At 32.5% G+C, this 21,333-nt stretch overlaps 1 protein-coding gene across 1 annotated transcript in view; it reads right to left on the bottom strand.

The window, feature by feature from the left end:
• The window catches only part of LOC126735578 (toll-like receptor 3), a 148,311-nt gene extending 127,715 nt beyond the window's left edge, over positions 1-20,596 (bottom strand). Inside the window, exons 1-3 of the mRNA XM_050439608.1 lie at positions 20,431-20,596; positions 2,793-3,086; positions 2,544-2,713 (exon numbers count right to left, since the gene is read on the bottom strand). Of these exons, the coding sequence (XP_050295565.1) occupies positions 2,544-2,713; positions 2,793-3,057 (435 nt within the window). The 5' untranslated portion in view covers positions 3,058-3,086; positions 20,431-20,596. The remainder of the gene's footprint in view (positions 1-2,543; positions 2,714-2,792; positions 3,087-20,430) is intronic.
• Between the last annotated feature and the right edge of the window lie 737 nt (positions 20,597-21,333).

The raw sequence follows: 21,333 nt of genomic DNA, 5'->3' as shown, positions 1-21,333 counted from the left end.
ACATCAAGGCTCCTATTGAAGTCTATTATTTTCTTTCATTTTTTTGTGAGAAAAATTGTTATTTGCTTATGTTTGCGAATCACACAAAGATGTTTGGACTTATGGATTTTGTTAGCGATACCATCAGTGTTCAAGATAGGATATATTATGTTTTTTGCTCAGTGTTAGATAATGATTCCATTGTGAGGCCCCCTTATTACGACACATAGAATTTCCAAATTCAGTGGGTATAAAGGAGAGTCTTCACTTATTCATTTCATTTTATTTTCTTCTTGACATAATTTTAGAAACACGCAAAACTTATAATGTATCATTGAATTCAATAAATTAGAGTGACCATGATTTAATTTGAAAAGGATTTCCTTTAGAAATGTTATATAACATTATTATTATTATTATTATTATTATTATTATTATTATTATTATTATTTTATTAGATAAAAGTCAAGAATTTACATTCTGTATAGCTCTATGAACTAAGTAGGCATTACAATATATTTCAATAAATCTTCAAATATCAGCTTTCAAATTTAAACACTAAACATGTCCAATTTATCCAGACGATTCTTAAAACAGTTTACAGTAGGAACAGGTTATGACATCTACGGGTAACTAATTCCAAACATCAAACACTCTATTAGGCAAAATCATTTGACGTGTTTTTGTTTTATACATGTGTTTTTTTTTAATTTTAAAGTATGACTGCGAAGTCAAATAATTATACAGGATTCTGAATGTAAAAATTTAATCACCACGAAGCTTTCGTTTATCAAAAGTTAGCAAGTTTGCATTTGAAAGTCTCTCGCTTGTAGGTCTCGGCATACGCAAACCATACGTAGATCGTGTAGCGCATCGCTGCCACAATTCAAGTAAATTTTTGTCGCGCACCAAGTCCGCGCACCAGACGGGACCTGCATATTCAATAATAGGCCGGACAAACGTGGTATACAATTTCATAAAATTGTGGAATGGAATTTTAACAAAAGCCTTTTGTAGCAGATACAACATAGAATTGGCACGTTTCACAATTGAGGCAATATGCTGGGAAATCACAATGAGATTCGACTTTTTTAAGTTCATGTTATTTATTTGGTAGGGTAGCTGGGGACTATTTTTTCCTAAATGTAACACCACACTCTTGTTCGCGTTAAGAGGAAGTAACCATTCACTGCACCACTTCCAAATAGTGTCCAGATCGGTTTGCAATTGTTGATGAGAAGTTAGGGGAACTGCATATATTTTTGTGTCGTCAGCAAACATTGATACACAACATTTTAGTTCTGAAGGTAAATCACACGTGTAAGCCAAGAATAGGAGAGGGCCGAGGACGGATCCCTGAGGGACTCCACTGGATACTGGATAAAATTTTGACATGGTGCCCCCCACCCTCACACTAAACTTTCTATTTTTTTTAAAAGTCTTCAATCCAATTAAACAATTCTCCTCTAATGCCAAGATGTTCTAGCTTATGTAACAATCGTTTCGTGGGAACTCTATCAAATGCCTTAGCAAAGTCAAGGTAGATGACATCTATTGGTTGATTTTTGTCTAAAACTGCTATCCACTGGTTAAAGCATTGAAGCAGGTTAGTAATCGTAGAGCGACCCCTTACAAATCCGTGTTGGATATTGGGTATTACATAATTTTTAGTAAAGAATGTTGGCACTTTATCTCGAACAATGGACTCTATAATTTTCCAAACAATCGATACTAGGCTTATCGGCCTATAGTTGCCTGCTGATAACTTGTCGCCTTTTTTAAAAATTGGCGTGACCGATGCGACTTTCCACTGTTCGGGTACAGAGTTTTTAATCATTGAGTATTTTATAACTTTTGCAAGAGGCGCAGCTATCACTTCACTGAATTTTTTTAGAATAGTTGCCGTTAATTTGTCCAAACCTGCAGACGAATCGTTTTTTAATTTTTGAATTTTTTGTTTAATTTTTTCCTCAGTTATATTTATTGTTGTTATTGAGTTTAAGATACGAGGACAGTGTGGGGTAGGTAATACATCTTGTTCAGGCTCTTTAATAAATGCCTGTTCGAATGTTCTCGCCAATTTTCATTGTTTGACATTGTTCATTAACTTGTGATTATTTTTGTTTTGCAAATATAGCTAAATAGCAAATATTAATTTATTATAATATTGGAAAAAAATGTAAATATCCTAGTATAGTAGTTTTAAAAATGCGTTATATTACGTAAAAATCAATAATTAAAAAGAACTTTTTAATTAATTTTGAAGTAAAACTTATCATCATCTTGAAATCTTATCAAACTTAATATCTTAGAAATCTTGAATATAAAAAATGAGAATTTTTATTTTAAATTATTAAAAAGTGTCATAATTTTTAATGATTGTTAAATCAATGTTAAAAGTCCTACCTACATACACTTCAAATTACAGAAACTTTCAAAATAAAACTTTTACAGGCAATTTAATAAAACTCAACTTTTATTAACTTGTTCAGCAAACACACTATTTACCAAAAGCAGGGCATAACATAAATAAAACAAACTTAACGTAAAAATAAAGTTCGTACCTTAAAAGCCGCAGTGGGAAACGCCATCAAACTAGAATTAACAAGGTGGAGTTCATTTAAGGTGCTGTTAACCCCCAGGAATGAAAACTCTTCAATAGTCTCTAAAGGGGTGTTCTCGATCCTTAGAATTCGGAGTTTTAGTTTGTACAGGAGACTGCCGAAAAGCCGAGCTTAAATTATAATAAGGGTTAATTTATTAGATTTAGTTAGGACTTGATAGTTAAAACTTTCATCTTAAACAAAACTTACCAATATTGCAACTTTTAATAGTCAAAACCTCCACGGGCAATTCAAACGTGGCCAAGTTGTTTAAAGCCAAACTCATGCTGGCTATATTGGTATTATTACAGCTAACATAGATCCCTTGGTCTGATTCTATATCACACGTGCAGGGGTGTAGTAATAATTTTTCTTTTGGACATCTGTAGAGCGGCCCTGGAGGGATATATTCGGCTTCTAGATACGGCATAGTGTAGAGGAGGGTTAATGTTAAAAGCGTTAAAATTCTGTACATCTTGAAGAAATTCCATGGGCATTAATAATCTGAAATGAAATATTATACAGTGTCCGAGTTCCGCATAAATTCGATAAAAATTAGAGACATGATTTTTTGCGAAATCGCTCGGACACGTCGATTTTTATTTTAAGGCGCATTATTTCACATAAATTTTTGTAAACAGGGTGGAACAAAAAAAAGATATCACGTCATCGGTCTTTTTTTTAAATGGAATGCTATATTTTTTATTGCATTTATGAAATATAGGTGAAATTCCAAGCACGTTTCGTATAACACACCTTATCTCAAAACTCAACTGTTTTCAAAATATTTACATTTAAATAACAAGAAAACAAATAAGTACTTTCACGGTTGCACTTGTAAAGAATCTTCATTTTCGAATGTCACTGTCCGTTCGAAAATTAATAGTTTTTATCAGAATAAATTACGGCTAATTTAACGGAAACCCAACGAATTGAAATTTTGATGATGCTAGGGTACGGGGGTTGAGTGCGCACGCAAAAAGAAGTAAGTGAACTGTTTAATGCCAAATACCCAAACCATCCTATTTCTTAGTCAACAGTTAGTAGAATAGAGGACAAATTCATAACTTCAGGTCATGTTAGGGATTTGCCAAGATCAGGTCGTCCAAAAATTTCTGAAGAAACAAACTTAAACGTTCTGCTCTCCGTGGAAGAAAATCCAAACAATGCAACTTCACAAATTTCAGTTGATAATAATATAGCCGGAACGTCAGTAAAACGCATCTTAAAAGCAAATTAATACCACCCTTATAAAATTACACTAATACACGAATTAAATGAGGACGATCCTGATCGAAGAAACCAATTTTGCGAGCAAATGATGAACATTTGCAATAATAACCGTCAGTTTGTGTTACGAGTTTTGTTTTCGGATGAAGCAACTTTTTGTTTAAACGGTGTCGTAAATCGGCAAAATTATAGGTACTAGTCAGTGTCAAATCCACAATGGGCAACTGAGGCTCATACACAGTACCGTAAATCTATTAATGTTTGGGCTGGTATCGTGGAAAATAAAATAATAGGGCCATACTTTTTCGAAGAAAACTTAAAAGGACAACGGTATTTGAATGTTCTTCAAGAAGATCTTATCTCTGCTTTGGCTGCCCTATACCCAGACGAACAAGACCCTGCTGTCCCAACAGATAATCTGTGGTTTCAGCAAGACGGCGCACCGCCACATTTCTTTCCCAGGACGATGGATAGGACGAAGAGGGCCAATAGAGTGGCCGGCCAGGTCACCAGACCTAAATCTCTGCGACTATTTTCTATGGGGGTACCTGAAAAATAAACTTTATTTTGAGAAGCCAAAGAAAGTAGAAGATTTGAAAAATAGAATTAGATATGAAATTATACGTCTAATCACCCGAAATAATTGATAGTGTTTTACATGACTTTGTAAACCCTCTTGCTTTCTGCCAAGAAGTAAATGGGGATCAGTTTGAATACTTGATACATTAATAAGAGTTTTCACAGTTTATAGGATTTTATCCTCCATTTTATCCTAATTTGTAAATAGACGTACTCACTTGCTTTCTTGTTGGTTAAATGTAAATATTTCTGAAACAGTTAAGTTTTGAGATAAGGTGTGTTATACGAAACTTGCTTGGAATTTCGCTTATATTTCATAAACGCAATAAAAAATATAGCATACCATTTAAAAAAATGACCGATGACGTCATATTTTTTTGTTCCACCCTGTATACAAAAATTTATGTGAAATAATGCGCAACTTGAAATAAAAATCGACGGGTCCGAGCGATTTCTCAAAAAATCATGTCTCTAATTTTTATCAAACTTAAGGCGGTCACTGTATACTGATTTTAATAATTAACAATAATATTTAATTTATTTAAGTTTTTTAATATTTGAAAACCATTCGGATTTATTTGTCGTGATCCTTGCTTATTTATATCTTAAATCATTCTTCTCTCCGAGAACCCTTTTAGGTCTTATGAATATTTAAATTCCAAAGATTCTAGCTAATATGGTTCACGTAGCTGCTTTGTATGCCTTTTAGCAATATTATATCCCGAATAACATATTTCATAAAAAAGCCGTATAAGTTGTAGCTTTTAGTGTAATTTTTACTTATAAAGGAATAAGGGACGATTGTTAGATTGGGGCTTAGTGGTTAGAGCTTATTTCCAGTTTACTTAAAAATATTTATAGCAGAAATCTAAATATTTAGTCTCGTGATCAAGTTTATTCTCAACAGCGTCAATTCATTTAGGATATTAGTTAGGAAAAATAAGTTATTGGAATGGACTATATCGTAGTAGTAATGGTCACCAAAAACAGGAAAACCAGAGAGAGTATATTCTGCAAAAGTATGATATTAAAAGAAATATCTAAGTTTATTTACTGGAAGAGTTAATAATAATGTCTATCATCAAAATCATTACTATTACAATAGATGCCTTAATTAATGATTCCACTTTCAAGATCATTTTTTCGAAAATTTTAGTCATATAATCCTCAGAACAATTGCTGAATCTGATAGAAAACTTACTACCCCTGGTGTCAACTTTGATTCATCTTTAAATACGTAATTAGTTATTAACACTCAATGCTTATGTATGTAATTGTTTAACCCCTTTTATTGCAATAATTCAAACTTCATTTATAACAAATAGTTACATCCTGGAAACAGCTTACCTGCCAGATCTATATCTACCAGACTATAAGTTATTTCGATAAAATTCAGGGTTTGGGAATCTCGAGAGAAACGGATCAACAAAAATATATTGACGTTTAAAGTAAAGAACAAAAAATAAAGCTTTTAAAGTCGGAATTGGCAGTTAAGGAAAAGTGATAATTTGTAAAGGCAATAAACGGTAAACAAACAAACAGTTTTTAAGACTGATAACGACGTCATAAGTCATAATATCAATAAAGTAAAGACTTGCTTTTATTATTCATCTTAAAAAATTAAAAAGCAACGAGAAACGTTGATTTTGGTAAAAGCCTTGGTTCAACTAAGTAACTAATCTTAGTCGGATCAATGATTTCTTTTTGATGGAATTTTGAATAATACTTTTGTCAATCATATAAATATTAAGTGATTTTTACAGTAAACTTTATGCAAAATAATTAGAAAATCAACGTGCTAAGCAAAGCTTTGTTGGGGTTTGCTTGTATTAACATACCGCAGCGCTATACTACTCTGAGTAAAGACCCTCTTCATTTTTATGAGGGATTTGACTGTATCACATTCGCTTGGCTCACCCTATAGCCTTTGGAAAATAATAGGGGAGGATGAGGCAAGTAAGACACCTTAAGACTCTGTGGCGTATACCTTACTAAGTTTTAGAAATAAAAAAAACTTTCATCGTTTGTGACACGAGTTTAATTGGTTTCAAACTAACATAACCTTAAAAATAAACTAAACATTAACTCTTTGGAAAAATATCAAACTTAAAAAAAAGAAAAATGACTCTCTGGCCCCAAGTTATAGGGGTAAGTGAGTCACCCACATGGGGCAAGTGAGTCCGAATGCTAATTAATCAACGATAATTGTCACAAACATAATTATTAGTAGCTGGCTCATTATCGGAACAATCCTCATGTAACCAGGCACCACATTGCATGCACATTATCCATTCTTCATAACAAGTGTCTTCATAGGTCTCATGACAGTAAATGCATAATGTGTTTTTCTCTTCGTCCGGCATTGTTTTTATGTTGTGTTGTTTCTCTTTTGCTCTTGACGTGGCACTTGCTTCTTTTGCTTAGAAATTCCTTCTTTTAATTTTTTTCTATTACTAGTACTTGTCCCTGCTTTCTCGTCTAGTTTCTTTTTTACTTGCTTAGCTTTCACTGGTTTTAATTTTTCTTCCAATCGATCTTTGTAAGGAGAACTGGTTATTATTTTAAATCCTTCTATGCGCCTAGATTTGGATTTGGCATTTTCTTTCTTTTGAGAGGGTTTTGGAACTGGGCTTAAAGTTGAAACTGAACTACATGACGGTTGCTCTTGTTCAAAATTGTTTACTAATTCTTAAGAAGTACTCTGGATATCATCTTTTCTCAACAAGACTTCATCACTTATTACGGGACCCTCGACGGGATTAAAGTCACTGTCTTGAAACACATCTGGATTATATGGGTAGATTCCTGTTTTTTCAAAATCCTTAATAATATTTATTGGTGTAAAAGCCTTAATAAGCAAATTTTTAATAATAGGAGCCATATCATATTCTGTGATCTTAGAGCCTGGATGATTTGTAAGCCAGTGATCCATTTCTCCTGCCAGATAGGTTTTAAATGGTCCAAAGACACTTACGTCCAGCGGTTGCAACTTATTTGATGTGTGAGGAGGTAAGGTTATAATAGAAACTCCTGATTTTCTAGCCAGGTTTACTAAATTAGTGGACTTATGACTTGAATGCCCATCTAGTATCAGTAGACTTGGACAATCTGTTGTTGTTTTGGTGCAGCCTATAAAACAATTTAAAAATTTGATGAATAGGTCAGCATCCATCTAGCCTGATGGAGCAGGAAATCCTACTGCTCCAGGAAATGAAACCGCTCAACGAACACGAGCGAAGACATGGTAAATAAACGTACCTGTAGCACTGACACAAGCTAATAAAGTTGTGTTTTTTCCTCTCTCTAAAGAAGTTAATATTCCCACTTGCTTTATTCCCTTTTCAGCTAAAATTTTTCCCGGTTTTTAAACGCAGGTAAGCCCCGTCTCATCACAGTTAAAAATCCGATGCGGCGGAAAATTAAACTTGTCCAAAGTCAAAAATCATTAACCCTAGATTTGGAAAATCCTGTTACTCTTGCAATGCTGGTTGCTTCAGGTCTTGGAATGGAGAGGATTTTTTGACGATTTAAAAATGAGGTCACCCAGTCTTTTCCTGCAACTTTTCGATCTTTATTAAAAGGATGACTTATTTGATTGGCTTCAGCAAATTGAAATGCAATCCTTCCAAGATCTGTGGTCGAAAGTCCATAAAACAGTTTTTCCAATAAAATTATGTGTTCACATAATTTCTTTTCCATTTTTTCAGTGAATACGCTTTAATCGTGATTCTAAGGTGGTTCTCGGAATGCTAAAAACCATACTAGCTTTTTTAATTGACATCTCTTTATTTTGAATCGCTTCTAAGGCACCACGAATGGCATCTTCTGAGGATGATCCTTTTTGGGTTTTGCGCACGTAGTTACGCACCATTTTTCCTCTGCAATATATAAAATATATTTATAAGAAATTTTTTTATACTACAGTTATACTAATCGTTCTTAAAATATAAAAATTTAAATCTTGAAAAGACAGATAAATGTGGCAACATTCTAAGCATAACGCGGTATTAAGCAAGTATAAGGTTATGGTATGCACTTCATACAATATTAAGAAAGTGCCTTTAAATTGGGGAAAATCCTTATTGACTTCGCTTAAAATATTATAAAACACGCAAAATTAAAAAAAATGTTAATATTTACCTTAATTTTAGTAATTTTCAGCTAAATGCATAAGGACACAATACGCGCTAATAGACATGTACACTACGCTGATCATTGTCGTGCTATGATGCCGGTTGCTCGACATATTTTAGAAACGCACTTGACCCCTATGATTCACTTGCCCCACTCTCCCCTAGCTATTGCGCGGTGTTATAAATATTGTAACACTAAATGGAGTTTACAACAAGACAAGAGACCAAATTAGCGACGCACATAAACTGATCTTAGGCGAATAACTAAAGCGTTTTGGTTTTTACCAATTTCCGATTGGTATTTACCAAAACGTTTAAGTGTTGTTGGTTTTTAAAAATTGACGTCATCATACTACTATCAAAATTGTCACCAACATTAGCGGTAAATACCCAACTGCCTAGTAGTTTTTCATTCTTGGTTAAATGGTTATTTGAAATTCCAAAAGATCCTTAAAAAAATAATAAAAATAAAGTCTGAATTTGTATACGTTGTACTCCATTAGCCGAAGTTCTGTTGAAGGCACTTTATTAGAAGTAATATATATCTCCTTCAAAGTAAGAATTATTTCTTGCGTTGCGGAAAAAAGTGACTGCTGTAAATATTTTAAAACCAACACGAAATTTTCATTAAAAAAATCGACAACCAGTAAGCACATAAGTCTTATTCTTGGATTAGCAATATCAGCATTACAAATAGAGTTGGTCATCATGGATAATCAAATTAATGTACAAGAGATTAGGGAATATGATTATTTATAAAGGAGTATTATGTAATAAATGAGAATGCAGTACACAAAATAAAGTTGTTTTTGTTTATTATATACTATTTATAATCAATTAACATTGGTTAAACCAAAACGTTTACACGAAAACAAGTTGTGACGTCAATGTAGTTGTTTGGCGTGCAAAAACCAAGGATAACCGCGTTAATTACCAATAAATTGTGGTTATCCACCTAAAACCGGTTATAATCTTCCTCCTTTTTTCAGGGGATTCACCAGTTATATGTCATATTTGTCAAACTTGACGCGGTGCTTTTTATATTCACGTTATTAAAAGTCAACAATCCATCAAGGTCTTTTAAGGTACATATTCACTGGTTGTCCCGAGTAGCAACACGTTATAAGGTATATATTCACTGGTTAGGCTGAGTCGCAACATACTCCCCGCATTGAAGTAACTTAGTTACTTATAAGTTACATAGTTACTTATAAATGACAATTTTATCTTGTCTTAAAATTAACATAAAGTAATGTCATACATACAATAATCAAACATTATTATGTAAATTACTAGGCAAAGGACACAAACCTTTGATATAGGTCTAGTAAATTCTGCCTCGTTGACTCTGGCTAATGGCCAATATAAGGGCGGAGTCTAAAGCAGAGTCCACCTTTTCCAAAATAATTGTTTAATTTGTACAACCTTTTGCCATAAGTTAAGACGAATTTCTTAAATATGGCTCACATCTCTTTCTGGGAAAAAAGTGATGGGTGTACCGATTAAAAAATGTCCGGAAGTTAAAGTTGAAAAGTCAGTGGGGTTACACGATATAGCACATATAGGCCGAGAATTAAGTACTGCTTGAATCTGAGAGAGTACAATTATAAACTTTTCAAATGTAAATTTATAAATGCCCATTAAACGAATTAGATGATATTTCAAACTTTTTATTGCAGCCTCCCAAAGACCACCATGATGGGGCGAACGCGGAGGAATAAATTTCCATTTTATTTCAGTAGAAGCAAGAAATTCAATTATTGCCTTGGAGGTAGCCTGGAGTTTTAAAGTAATCTTAGGATACAAAAAACATAAGTTAAAACCCAAGGGAGATCATTCTTTTTGCGCATAGGGTGATGAAACAGAGAGATCGAGAGACAACACGTACGAAAACCAAACTAGCGACGCACATAATCTTCTTCCTTTTTTCAGGGGATTCACCACTTATATGTCATATTTGTCAAACTTAAGACATATTTTAGCGAGTAAGCGCCTTACTTGGTTGCCTTACGATATCTTAAGCATTACTTCATCATATGGTTGCGCTCGAATGACGTCATGTCTAACAGCTGTCAGAGTCTAAATATTAGCTATACCTTTTATGGGTATTGAATTCGTTTTGAAGAAAACAAACACAACACAAACTAATCAAAATTCAATTTAAAAAAATATTTGTGCAACCTCACCTTAACTTTCTTCACTGTATTTTTTGCAAATCTATTTGCTCTTTTGATATTTTATTCTTTTTTTTATTTGGTTTGGATGTCTTAACTGTCTCATATACATTAATATTAAATAAATTAAAACTAATACTAAGAAATATAATGCTTTTCAACTGTAGAAATATCAAAAATGTATATCAATATTTATTGTTTATGATTGTTAGTATAGCTTCCCTTTGACTTTGATATACTAAGTTTATTAGCGGTCGCGGGAGACCGCTTAAAGCGCCTTATACGGTGACGTCATGACTTGATCGCTCGAATGAGATGTCTTAAAGGCGCTCATAGGCGCTAACTCGCTAAAAAATGCGGTGTTTTATACATTCACGCGATTAAAACTCAACAATCCATCAAAGTCTTTTAAGGTACATATTCACTGGTTGTCCTGAATAGCAACACGTTTTAAGGTATATATATTCACTGGTTAAGCTGAGTCGCAACAAGCTTGTTATTCAAAAATTCAAAAAAGTAGTCCATTTTTCTCAAAGAGACCTCTTGATAATAAAAATTCAGAGAATAGAGGGACACAAAGTCAATGGTCTCAAAAGATATTTATTTAAAAAAAAATGATTACACGTGTTTCGCCCTAAGGCATCGTCAGATCGGTAAAGCTATAGGATTAACACCACAAACATTCAAGTTAAATACATACAAAATAAAAATAATGTTGACGTTCACATTAATTTCGGTGTCAAAACTAATAAGACTAATAATATAATATAATAAGAAGAAACTAATAACAAAACTAAGCTTGTTATTACCAGTGCAGATAAAGCCCATTAAAAATAATTTGAAATTAATGACAATTCAGTTAATAATCGAATAAATTGTACTAGTAATAACAATAGAACAGGAGTATTATGGCTTGGATTAAATGTGATATGGAATATAAAGTTAAGAATGTAGTGTCTGATGCTTGTTATCTGTTAAATTGCTCTAAGTTAGAAATATTTGTGTTCCGTCTAGTTATCTTTCACCTCAGCAGTAACATTATTGTTGAGGATTTTAATTTTGATTTTAAGGTCAGACTCTGATTAATTCTAGACGATAAAAATCTTCCGCACAAAGTCCATCTAACGTGTAAAATTAGCGATGATTTAATATTCCAAAAACTAATGCTAATAACCGACATTTATTATTCGTTCCTGTTCATGATATCTCATGTTTTTTTCTCTTTTGCCTTCTGGTTTCCTAGCCCTGATGAAGACATAGAGCAAAAACACGTGTCAGCAGGTACCAGCATTTACTTCGTCTGCTTCCTGTCTTACGGAGTATCCCGATAAACTTGTCCTCTTGTCATTTAACTTTCGGATCTAGCTTGCTTTCATTGATAAAATTATTATCCCTTACAATCAGGCTTTTGTGTTAACCACTCTGGAAATATTAATATCAAATATGGTGTACCACAAGGAACAGTTTTAGGCCCTTGTGTTATATATTAATGATATAGTACAAGTAATTTAAGATTAGTGAGCACAAACTATTTTGCATTAGCAATATAATTATTTCTTCATTTAAAGGTTTTATGTGTAATGTTTTCTTTGTGTTATATAAAATCTCATCATTTTTGCAATTTATTGATATATTTTGTAATTTTTTTGTTATTCAGCTTTTTTTATATTTGGTCTCTGATTGACTCTTTAATGGGGTATTTTGGAAAACTGGGAGGCTTTGATGATTATTCATAAAATACCGAAACGGTACCCAACGTCTCTCAGAAAATTAACCGAGTTACTTTCTGGTTCAACACATACGACCTAGAAGATATGTATCCCAACATGCTCGAAGTGTCAACACGAGCCGACCATATTGACTAGTTAGCACCATCGATTATTAATATTTCGAGAAAGAAATGAAACGCAAGCATTAACAATTTAGTTATTTTGTGTATATTTAAATCATTCAATATTTTAGTTATATTTGTAGCATATTTTTGCTAAATAAATATATATTACTATTATTTTTTATAAGAACTCGAATTTTGCTCAAATAGGATATAGTCTTCTCTTGTTAGGGAGGGTAATTCGATTGTGGCCAAATTAAGCATACCACTTATTCTAATCATATAAACTCCGACTTTAGTTATCCCTTCTCCAAAAGACATTGTAAAATCCGATTTCTATAGACTCTGGTTAGATTAATAATTAAAAACTGATAGCATATGATTTTTACTGTCCTATTTGATGCATGATTAAAAAACGTACTTGAAAAATATTAAAAAAAGCTTTGTAAAGTCACTCCTTTATCTAATAATGTAGTGATAAAGAACTATTGATACTGTTATAAAGCATTTATTTTGAATAGCTATTTACTGAAAACTCTTACACAAGAGAGAAAGGGAGATCAAACATAGTTAAAAAACACGTCGCGTCGGTTATTTATAAAAGAACCCCTTTTATTCCTTTTGAAAAAAACTACCTAAGTAAACTAGCCTAGTGCAGTAGATCCAAGTGGATTATATCAGCAATGGAAGAATCCATCCAAATGTCAAGGAAAATGCTAATCAAATATCAAAAATTGTCTGAACTAACACTGCAAGACACAGAACCTAAGTTTATAATATAATAGTATCATAATATTCCCCAAACCAAAATACTTTTGGATGTAGGAGATGAAGTACATTGCCTGAATGATCTGAGCAACATAGGGTTAAGGAGTGATATTACCAATATACAGGGTGAGTTTTTTAAAGTGTTACAATGCGATATGTCAAAAACGGAAGCAATTTTTTTTTTGACATTTTGGTGACATTTCAAGTATACCGGCGGGCACTTTTTGTGATATTTTTGACATTTGTCCCTTCACCCCCCTAAGAGGGGGGGAGGGTCACTTCCTTATTTTAAATGGAATGACGTGTTTTTTATTCTTAAATACGAATCTACATAAAATATGAAGTCTGTTTACAAAAAATTTTTAAAATTGCTCTACTGGTTACGGAATTATGATCAAAATTGTTTTGATTAAATTTAAAAATAATTCGAATATTTTACCATAATAACAGCCGGTTGCCATGGAAATCCTACTGTTTATTTTACTAGTATGGATGTAAATGAAAATCCTAGTAACAGTAGGATGTCCATGGCAACATAACAAGCAGTGTCACATAAAAATTTTGACGTGTTATTAACAAGTAAATTGTGTTTAAAAAGGAAAAAATGGAAGCGAATTTCAGTGTAGAAGTAGATATGTTGTTAATTTTGGGGGAGTGCAGAAAAAATTATAGGGAGGCTGCAGTAGTGTGGGCCGAGAGGTTTCCGGATATTCCAAAATCTCATATGGCCTTTAAGAGACTGGAGACCAGAAGTCGTATGACTGGTAGTCTAAAAAGTAAACGACGAAATCAGATTAAAACGCAAACAGATGAAAATAAGGCAGTTGCTGTATTAGGAGCAGTAGCTATTGATCCTCAAATCAGTACCAGGCGGCTTGCTTTAGATGCTGGAATTAGTCAATCATCAATTATAACAATTCTGCACCGGTACAAGTTTCATCCTTACCACATTACACTTCATCAAGAGCTTTACGGACATGATTTTGAGAATCGCATTAATTTTTGCACTTGGATTTCAACAAAAATGCGTGAAAATAACCATTTTTTGAGAAACGTTATTTTTTCTGATGAGGCTTCTTTTAATAATTGCGGGCAGGTAAGATTTAACTTATTTAAATTAGAACATATTCAAGTTTTGGTTGTTTGTTTTTCTAAAAGGTAAACAGGCACAACATGCATTACTGGGCAGCAAATAATCCTCACTGGATGAGAACTGTACCAAATCAACATCCCTGGTCTGTGAACGTATGGTGTGGTATTTTCGAGGATAGAGTTATTGGTCCGCATTTTTTCCAAGGTCATTTAAATGGACAGGTCTACACAGATTTTTTAAGAAATCAGTTACCTCGTCTACTAAACCAAAATTTAAATCCTAACGTATGGTTTCAGCAGGACGGAGCGCTACCCCATTATGCCATACAGGCCCGTACTTATTTAAATGAGATTTTTGAAAACAGGTGGATTGGTCGAGGTGGTCCTGTCAACTGGCCTGCTCGTTCGCCAGATTTGACCCCCCTTGATTTTTTTTATGGGGATTTATAAAAGACGAAGTAATGGCTAGTGCACCTACAACTCCAGAGGACATGAAGAACAGGATTCATTTTGCTTGTTCATTAGTGACACCAGCAATGTTACAGTGGGTACGAAACTCATGTCAAGAAAGGATAAGAAAGTGTTTGGAAGTCGAAGGCGGTCACTTCGAACAGCTCCTTAGGCATAATACATAGACGATAAATAGTTAAAAAGTAGGAAATAATTTGTTTTTATTGTAGTAGAATATTCGAATTATTTTTAAATTTAATCAAAACATTTTTGATCATAATTCCGTAACCAGCAAAGCAATTTTAAAAATTTTTTGTAAACAGACTTCATATTTTATGTAGATTCGTATTTAAGAATAAAAAACACGTCATTCCATTTAAAATAAGGAAGTGACCCTCCCCCCCTCTTAGGGGGGTGAAGGGACAAATGTCAAAAATATCACAAAAAGTGCCCCCTGGTATACTTGAAATGTCACCAAAATGTCAAAAAAAAATTTGCAGCCGTTTTTGACATATCGCATTGTAACACTTTAAAAAACTCACCCTGTATAGGAGATTAAACATTAAGCCATTTTATTAAGCAAAAATCATTATATAGAGAGGCTTAAAAGCAAATTTTGACAATGCGCAAAATATTATGCGAAAGTCCAGGCAATTATTCCACTAACAAACATTAGTGCGTAACCCATATAAAGGGTGTTTTTTTTAGAGGCAGAGAACTTTCATTTGGCAACACTTTTTTTTATGACAGCCGACCTGACAGTTCTGGGTTATTTTTAGATTAGTTTGGTTTGGCAATTCATCATGAACAGACTCACGCCGGAGCAACGTTTCCAAATTCCAAAAAACGCATTAAGTGAGTTTTATGGTGCTCATAATCGTCCTTCAGAGAGATTAATTCGAGAAACTGTTGATCGTTTTCGAAATACTTTTACTCTAGTCGACAATACGCATCCCGTAAGACGCCGTACAGTGCACACGCAACAAGCAATAGCTGCTGTGCAGCATAGTGTTGATAATGATCCAAATATGTCAATTCGTCGTCGTTCTCAACAAATGAACTTATGTCGATCCACTTTATGGAAAATTTTGCGCAAAGATCTCGGATTGCGAGCATATAAAATTCAACTTGTCCAGGAGTTGAAACCCCAGGATCATTTTTTGCGCCGTACATTAGCTGAATGGGCGGAAGGAAAGATTGCTGTTGATCCACGATTTCATGTGAAAATTTTGTTCAGTGGTGAAGCACACTTTTGATTAAATGGCTATGTAAACAAGAAGAATTGCCGAATTTGGGGAGATGAGAATCCACGAGCTATTAGCGAAAACCCGTTACATCCAGAAAAACTGACCGTTTGGTGCGCTTTATGGGCCGGTGGAATCATTGGTCCTTATGTCTTCAAAAATGCTGATGGTCAGAACGTTACAGTAAACGGTGAGCGATACAGAAACATGATAACCAACTTTTTTGTGCCTCAATTGGAAGCCGTTGCAGGCGTTGCAGAAATGTGGTTTCAGCAGGACGGTGCCACGTGCCATACAGCGCGCCAAACAATTAATTTACTGCAAGAGACATTCTAGCAACGAATAATTTCAAGGAATGGACCTGTAAACTGGCCAGCTCGTTCGTGCGACTTGACGCCATTAGATTATTTTCTTTGGGGCTATGTTAAGTCGCATGTCTACGCTGATAAACCCGAAATACTTGAGCACTTGGAAGCCAACATACGATGCGTGATTGCCGAAATACAGGCTGCAGTACTGCAAAGAGTGTGTGAAAATTGGACCTCTAGATTACGCCACGTACGCGCCAGCCGTGGGGGTCACATGCCCAAAATCATTTTTAAATATTAATGCCAAAAAAAATTCTTTAATATAAAAGCAAATTCGTTCATATCAATAAAATATTTTGTGTTTAATTTCAATTTAAAGTTCTCCGCCTCTAAAAAAAAACACCCTTTAGAATCGTAATCTTAAAATAATTATTATCCTGTGTATTGCATATTAAAAATTAAAGTTTAATTCTAATAAAAATTAAATATAAACTCTGATGAAAGTAGAAATTCTAAATACTATACAAAAATTAACTTAAAACTTAAATGACCTCCTTTGGCTCAACAATAAGTTAATTTATCATAAAAGTCATTTCGTACTTTCAAAAGAGTTTCTGGTGAAATATAATTGACACATTCAACAATTTTTTCTCGAAGCTCATCTAAATTTATTGGTCTACTAAATATGTGTGGTTAACTTAAGATAACCCCAAAAATAAAATTAATTTGAGGACAAATGGGGAGATCTAGGAGGCCATTTAATACGCCAGTCATGTTTATAAGATGTTAGGAAAAGTATTTGTTTAAAGTTATTTTTTCGTAACTGTATTATTACCAGGATAGCTGTCCATCGATCAATAAAAACTTGTCCTTTAATATCGTTGACATAAAATACCAGCCCAAACATTCAATTTTTGAGGATACTGAGTACGAAATTATAAACTTCTGTAGTCATTTTCCCGATACCAACAACAGAAGAACTGTATTTCTCATGTAGTGGAAAAGAAGATTCATCTGAAAATTGAATATTTCGTTAAAAAAAAGTAGTTTTATTTGGCTTTTCCATCATGGTTTCACACAATTACATTGTTCGCCACAGTTCTTCGGGAAATATCTTTTAAGATTTGAAAAATTTAAAACATTTGTACCATGTTTTTTCCAAATACTGTTTTTTGGTCCATACCCAGTTTCTCTCCAACACTTCTACTTGATCGTGCTGAATTCACTTCTAGGGCTCTAGAAATTATTTTTTCCAGTAATTTTTGCTGCAGAACCCTTTCGATAAAAGATTCTTGCACTTTAGTATAGGATTTATGATAATCCTAAAGAAAAAATTATGTTTAAGTATTGAAAACCTCATTAATTTTTTTTTCGAAGGAATCGGTCTATTTTCAAATATTATTGAAAACAAATTTCTACGTTATACTGCCGAATTGCCTTAATAAAACAATTTCATAATTTGAACTCTGTCCGAAGAAGTACAAGCAGCAATAATATATTTTAAAAAATAGGAATATACGGAAAATTTGATAAGCAAGATGTGGGTGTCATCCAGGAGAACATAAAATTTGTAATAAGACTTTTAGTTGCTACCTAATAAATATAATTATGTTCAAAAGGCCTGTCTAAAAAAAAAATTGAAAAACAGAATTTTAGAGCCACCTAAACGTGCAAAATGCAACACGAGGCATAAATATTATAAATAAGTTATAAAGAAAAATACTTAAGAGTTCTAACAATGTAGTATTTTTCTATTTTATCTTTACCTATTAAAGTGGGCAATTATGTTCTTTTTATCTAATTAAATTGGATTTATGTATCTTTATTAGGTTTACTAGACATAACTTTTGATACTAGGCATAAAATCGTAGAATAAATGGTGCCCGTATTATTTTTGAAACAATGTTGTTTGTTACCATTTCTAATAAAACTCATAAAATTGGGAAATTTATTATACTTTTCCCTGGGTAATGACTCTCTTTAATTTCCTAGTAAAAATTCTATGAAAAAGCTAGTAAGAACTTTATAGGTTTTTAACTAATTTATGGCATTAACCTATAGTAGCGATTAAAAAAGTTTAGAATTTGAAAAAAATATAATTATTTGGTAATAAAAGTTAATAAAACAAAGTTATAAATAAAATATCGATTTTGTTGCTAATTTGTGTATAGACTAGGTATAATATTACGTAATAAAACTGTGGCTATCTGGAAAACAGTAAGAGATACATGTCGAATGAATTAAACGAATGTACAAGTGAACTGAGCAAGTATACAACCGAAATTTATATTTTTATATAGAACCGAAAATTTGGTGATTTTGCAATTACATTTAATTGAATAATTCAAGATTCGCTTATTAAAATTTTTTGTAACTTTGCACGAGGGTTTGCCAGATTGTTCTCTTCAAAAAGTTATCTTACATTTTTTCTGTAAAATGTACAGGGAAGCCAATAATTGACCCCATAAAATTTACATGGGATTTCCTATGCTCCGCTCGGTGACGCACCACCCTGTGATTTATAAGGAAAAACCAATGGCAAAACACTCCTATAGCTAGTTTGATTCAAATATTTTTTTAAGACTTTTAAGTTTTTTTGACATTCTCTTTCCATATTGTAGAAATCTAGAGAGTACTCTTAGAAGACAATTTAAACTCTAGCCTAACCTTGAGTGTACTAAGAAAAGCCGAAAATAATAACACTAATTTTGTGCCACTCCCTGCAAAGTCCACTGATCTACTACAGCCTCTAGATGTCGCTTAATTTCGGCCCTTAATGACCTCTTGGAAAAGTGAAAAGTAAAAAACAGAGGATTGCTACCTAAGACATTCTTTCCAAAGGCTAATCAAGGATAGCATTGAATTTGTTGGCTTAAAATTGCAAGCAAAGTCAATTCTAGGTTTAGGGCATGTCCGTTTAATCCCAGCGCAGTCTTGAATAAGTGTCCTCAAAAAGCTCCAGAGAATGCAAATACTGAAAAAGTCTGAACAGAGGCTATTGTGGAGCACCTTAAAGCTGCTTCAAGCAGCCTCCAAAAAGATGGAAAAAATCAACATTGTACTAGGGAAAAATGCAAGCAGCAGTGACCTTATTATTTCAGAAGGACAGGCAAAGCGAAAACACAATTTTACGAAAAACCGAAAGAAAGAGAAAAGTCAGTAGTAGCAAAAGCGAAGGAATAAATCTTGTGGAGAGTGAAACGGATGATTCAAATCAATAAAATCTCGTTCACTTTTGCCTGTTGAATTGGATTCTGACGTTTAATATAAGAACGATTTAATCAAAGTGGGAGATATGGGACATTACGAAATTGGAAAATCGTCAAGCAATCAACAACAACTAGGTCAAACAACCCTAATACCGGAGAAAGCTTAAAGTCTTCAAAAAGATTATTTGGTTAACGATTTTATATTAGCAAAGTTTAATGATTTTATAATAAAGTTGAACCAACAAACGACATCGATTTTAGGAAAATTTGAAGAATTTTTTTACAGTTTTATAACCATTAATTGCATTGGAAAACCATAAAAAAAGTATGTTGTTTTATTTTTCCTCAGAATCTTGATCTTGCGAAAATTACAAAAGATCAAATTGTACAGAAAATAAATTTAAAATTTGCTCTTCGAGAAAAACATTTTTTTACTTCACCTGCACAATTACTTTTTCAAGTTTAATGACCGTTATTATTTTAAGTTTTTAAAAAAAAAAGTAATTGTTTTACGTTTTATACTCCTAATATAACATAAAGTTAATTATAATATAAAGTTGATATGCATTTAAACCAAACAATAGTTTTTTTTAATAATAAGTGATTCGTAGAATAACTGAGTAGTTGCTTGATATGTCCATTCTATATAAATTTTCTTATAAAAATAATATAAGAAATAGATATTGAAATGAATAAGTCAAATCTGAAAGCCAATAAAAATACATCCTTAAGACCACTTCTGTTTATAATAATAAATGTCAAGGGGTCTTGCATTGTTTACCCAATGTGTCATTAAACATATTGTAGCCATTAAACCTAAAATAACTCACCTATTTATAAATTAATTTACACAGTAAAAAACACTTTTATACACATATTTACAACAAAAATACAACAAAATCACAGCTTACATTCTTTTACAAACGACCACTAAGTCATATAACATTATGGTTCCGTTCTGGTTCTGACGTTTCTTTACTTTCTTTCGTTCAACAAAATTCAAGGTTATTGAGCCGTAGTACTCAAGACATACTTAAGAAGTCTTTGCATCACTCAGCATTGCGTTAACGGTAACTTAATTTTTGGTTAACTGGTAGTAAATAGAGATATGTAAAGCAGTATTTTAATTGATTAGTGTTCAATTCAAGTTGTAATTTAATTTACTGGAAACGTAAACACTTTTTTTGATTATTTGAATTCTAAACAATATGGACTTATCTCGTTTATATTTCAGTTTATTTATATTTTTACGTACAATAATTATTAAAAAAAAATCAATTTACCGTATCTAAAAAAATAATTGCCTATATTAAGTTATAAAATGAAATTAATATACATAAACCTAAATACATAAAACCAGAGCTTTTGTGGTGTTAAATTAAGTACAAAAATATAGGAAAATTTGGTTTCATGTTTAAAGTATTTGGTATAAAAACTAGGAAACATGAAATTTGTCAAGAAAATATGTTTTTTTTTTGTAAATTGTTCCTCAAAAATAAATTTTTGTTTAATTGTAAAAAGTTACAAAATAAAATTTGATGTATAAATATTAGTAATTGTTTTATTCTTTAGCACAAGCTTTACCCTTTTTTAACTTTTATCGAGAGTGTTTAAAAACTAAATTTAAATAGCTAATTTTCTTTAAAAATGGTTTGGGTTGGTTATTGTTTTTATGGCATAAGATATTTTGTTTAATAAGGTATCTTGTTGAATGTAAACGATAATAAAAATGT

Source organism: Anthonomus grandis, chromosome 4 (assembly GCF_022605725.1).
Source record: "Anthonomus grandis grandis chromosome 4, icAntGran1.3, whole genome shotgun sequence".
In the NCBI taxonomy this organism is placed as follows: Eukaryota; Metazoa; Arthropoda; class Insecta; order Coleoptera; family Curculionidae; genus Anthonomus; species Anthonomus grandis.
This window is presented reverse-complemented; position numbering and strand designations above follow the sequence as displayed.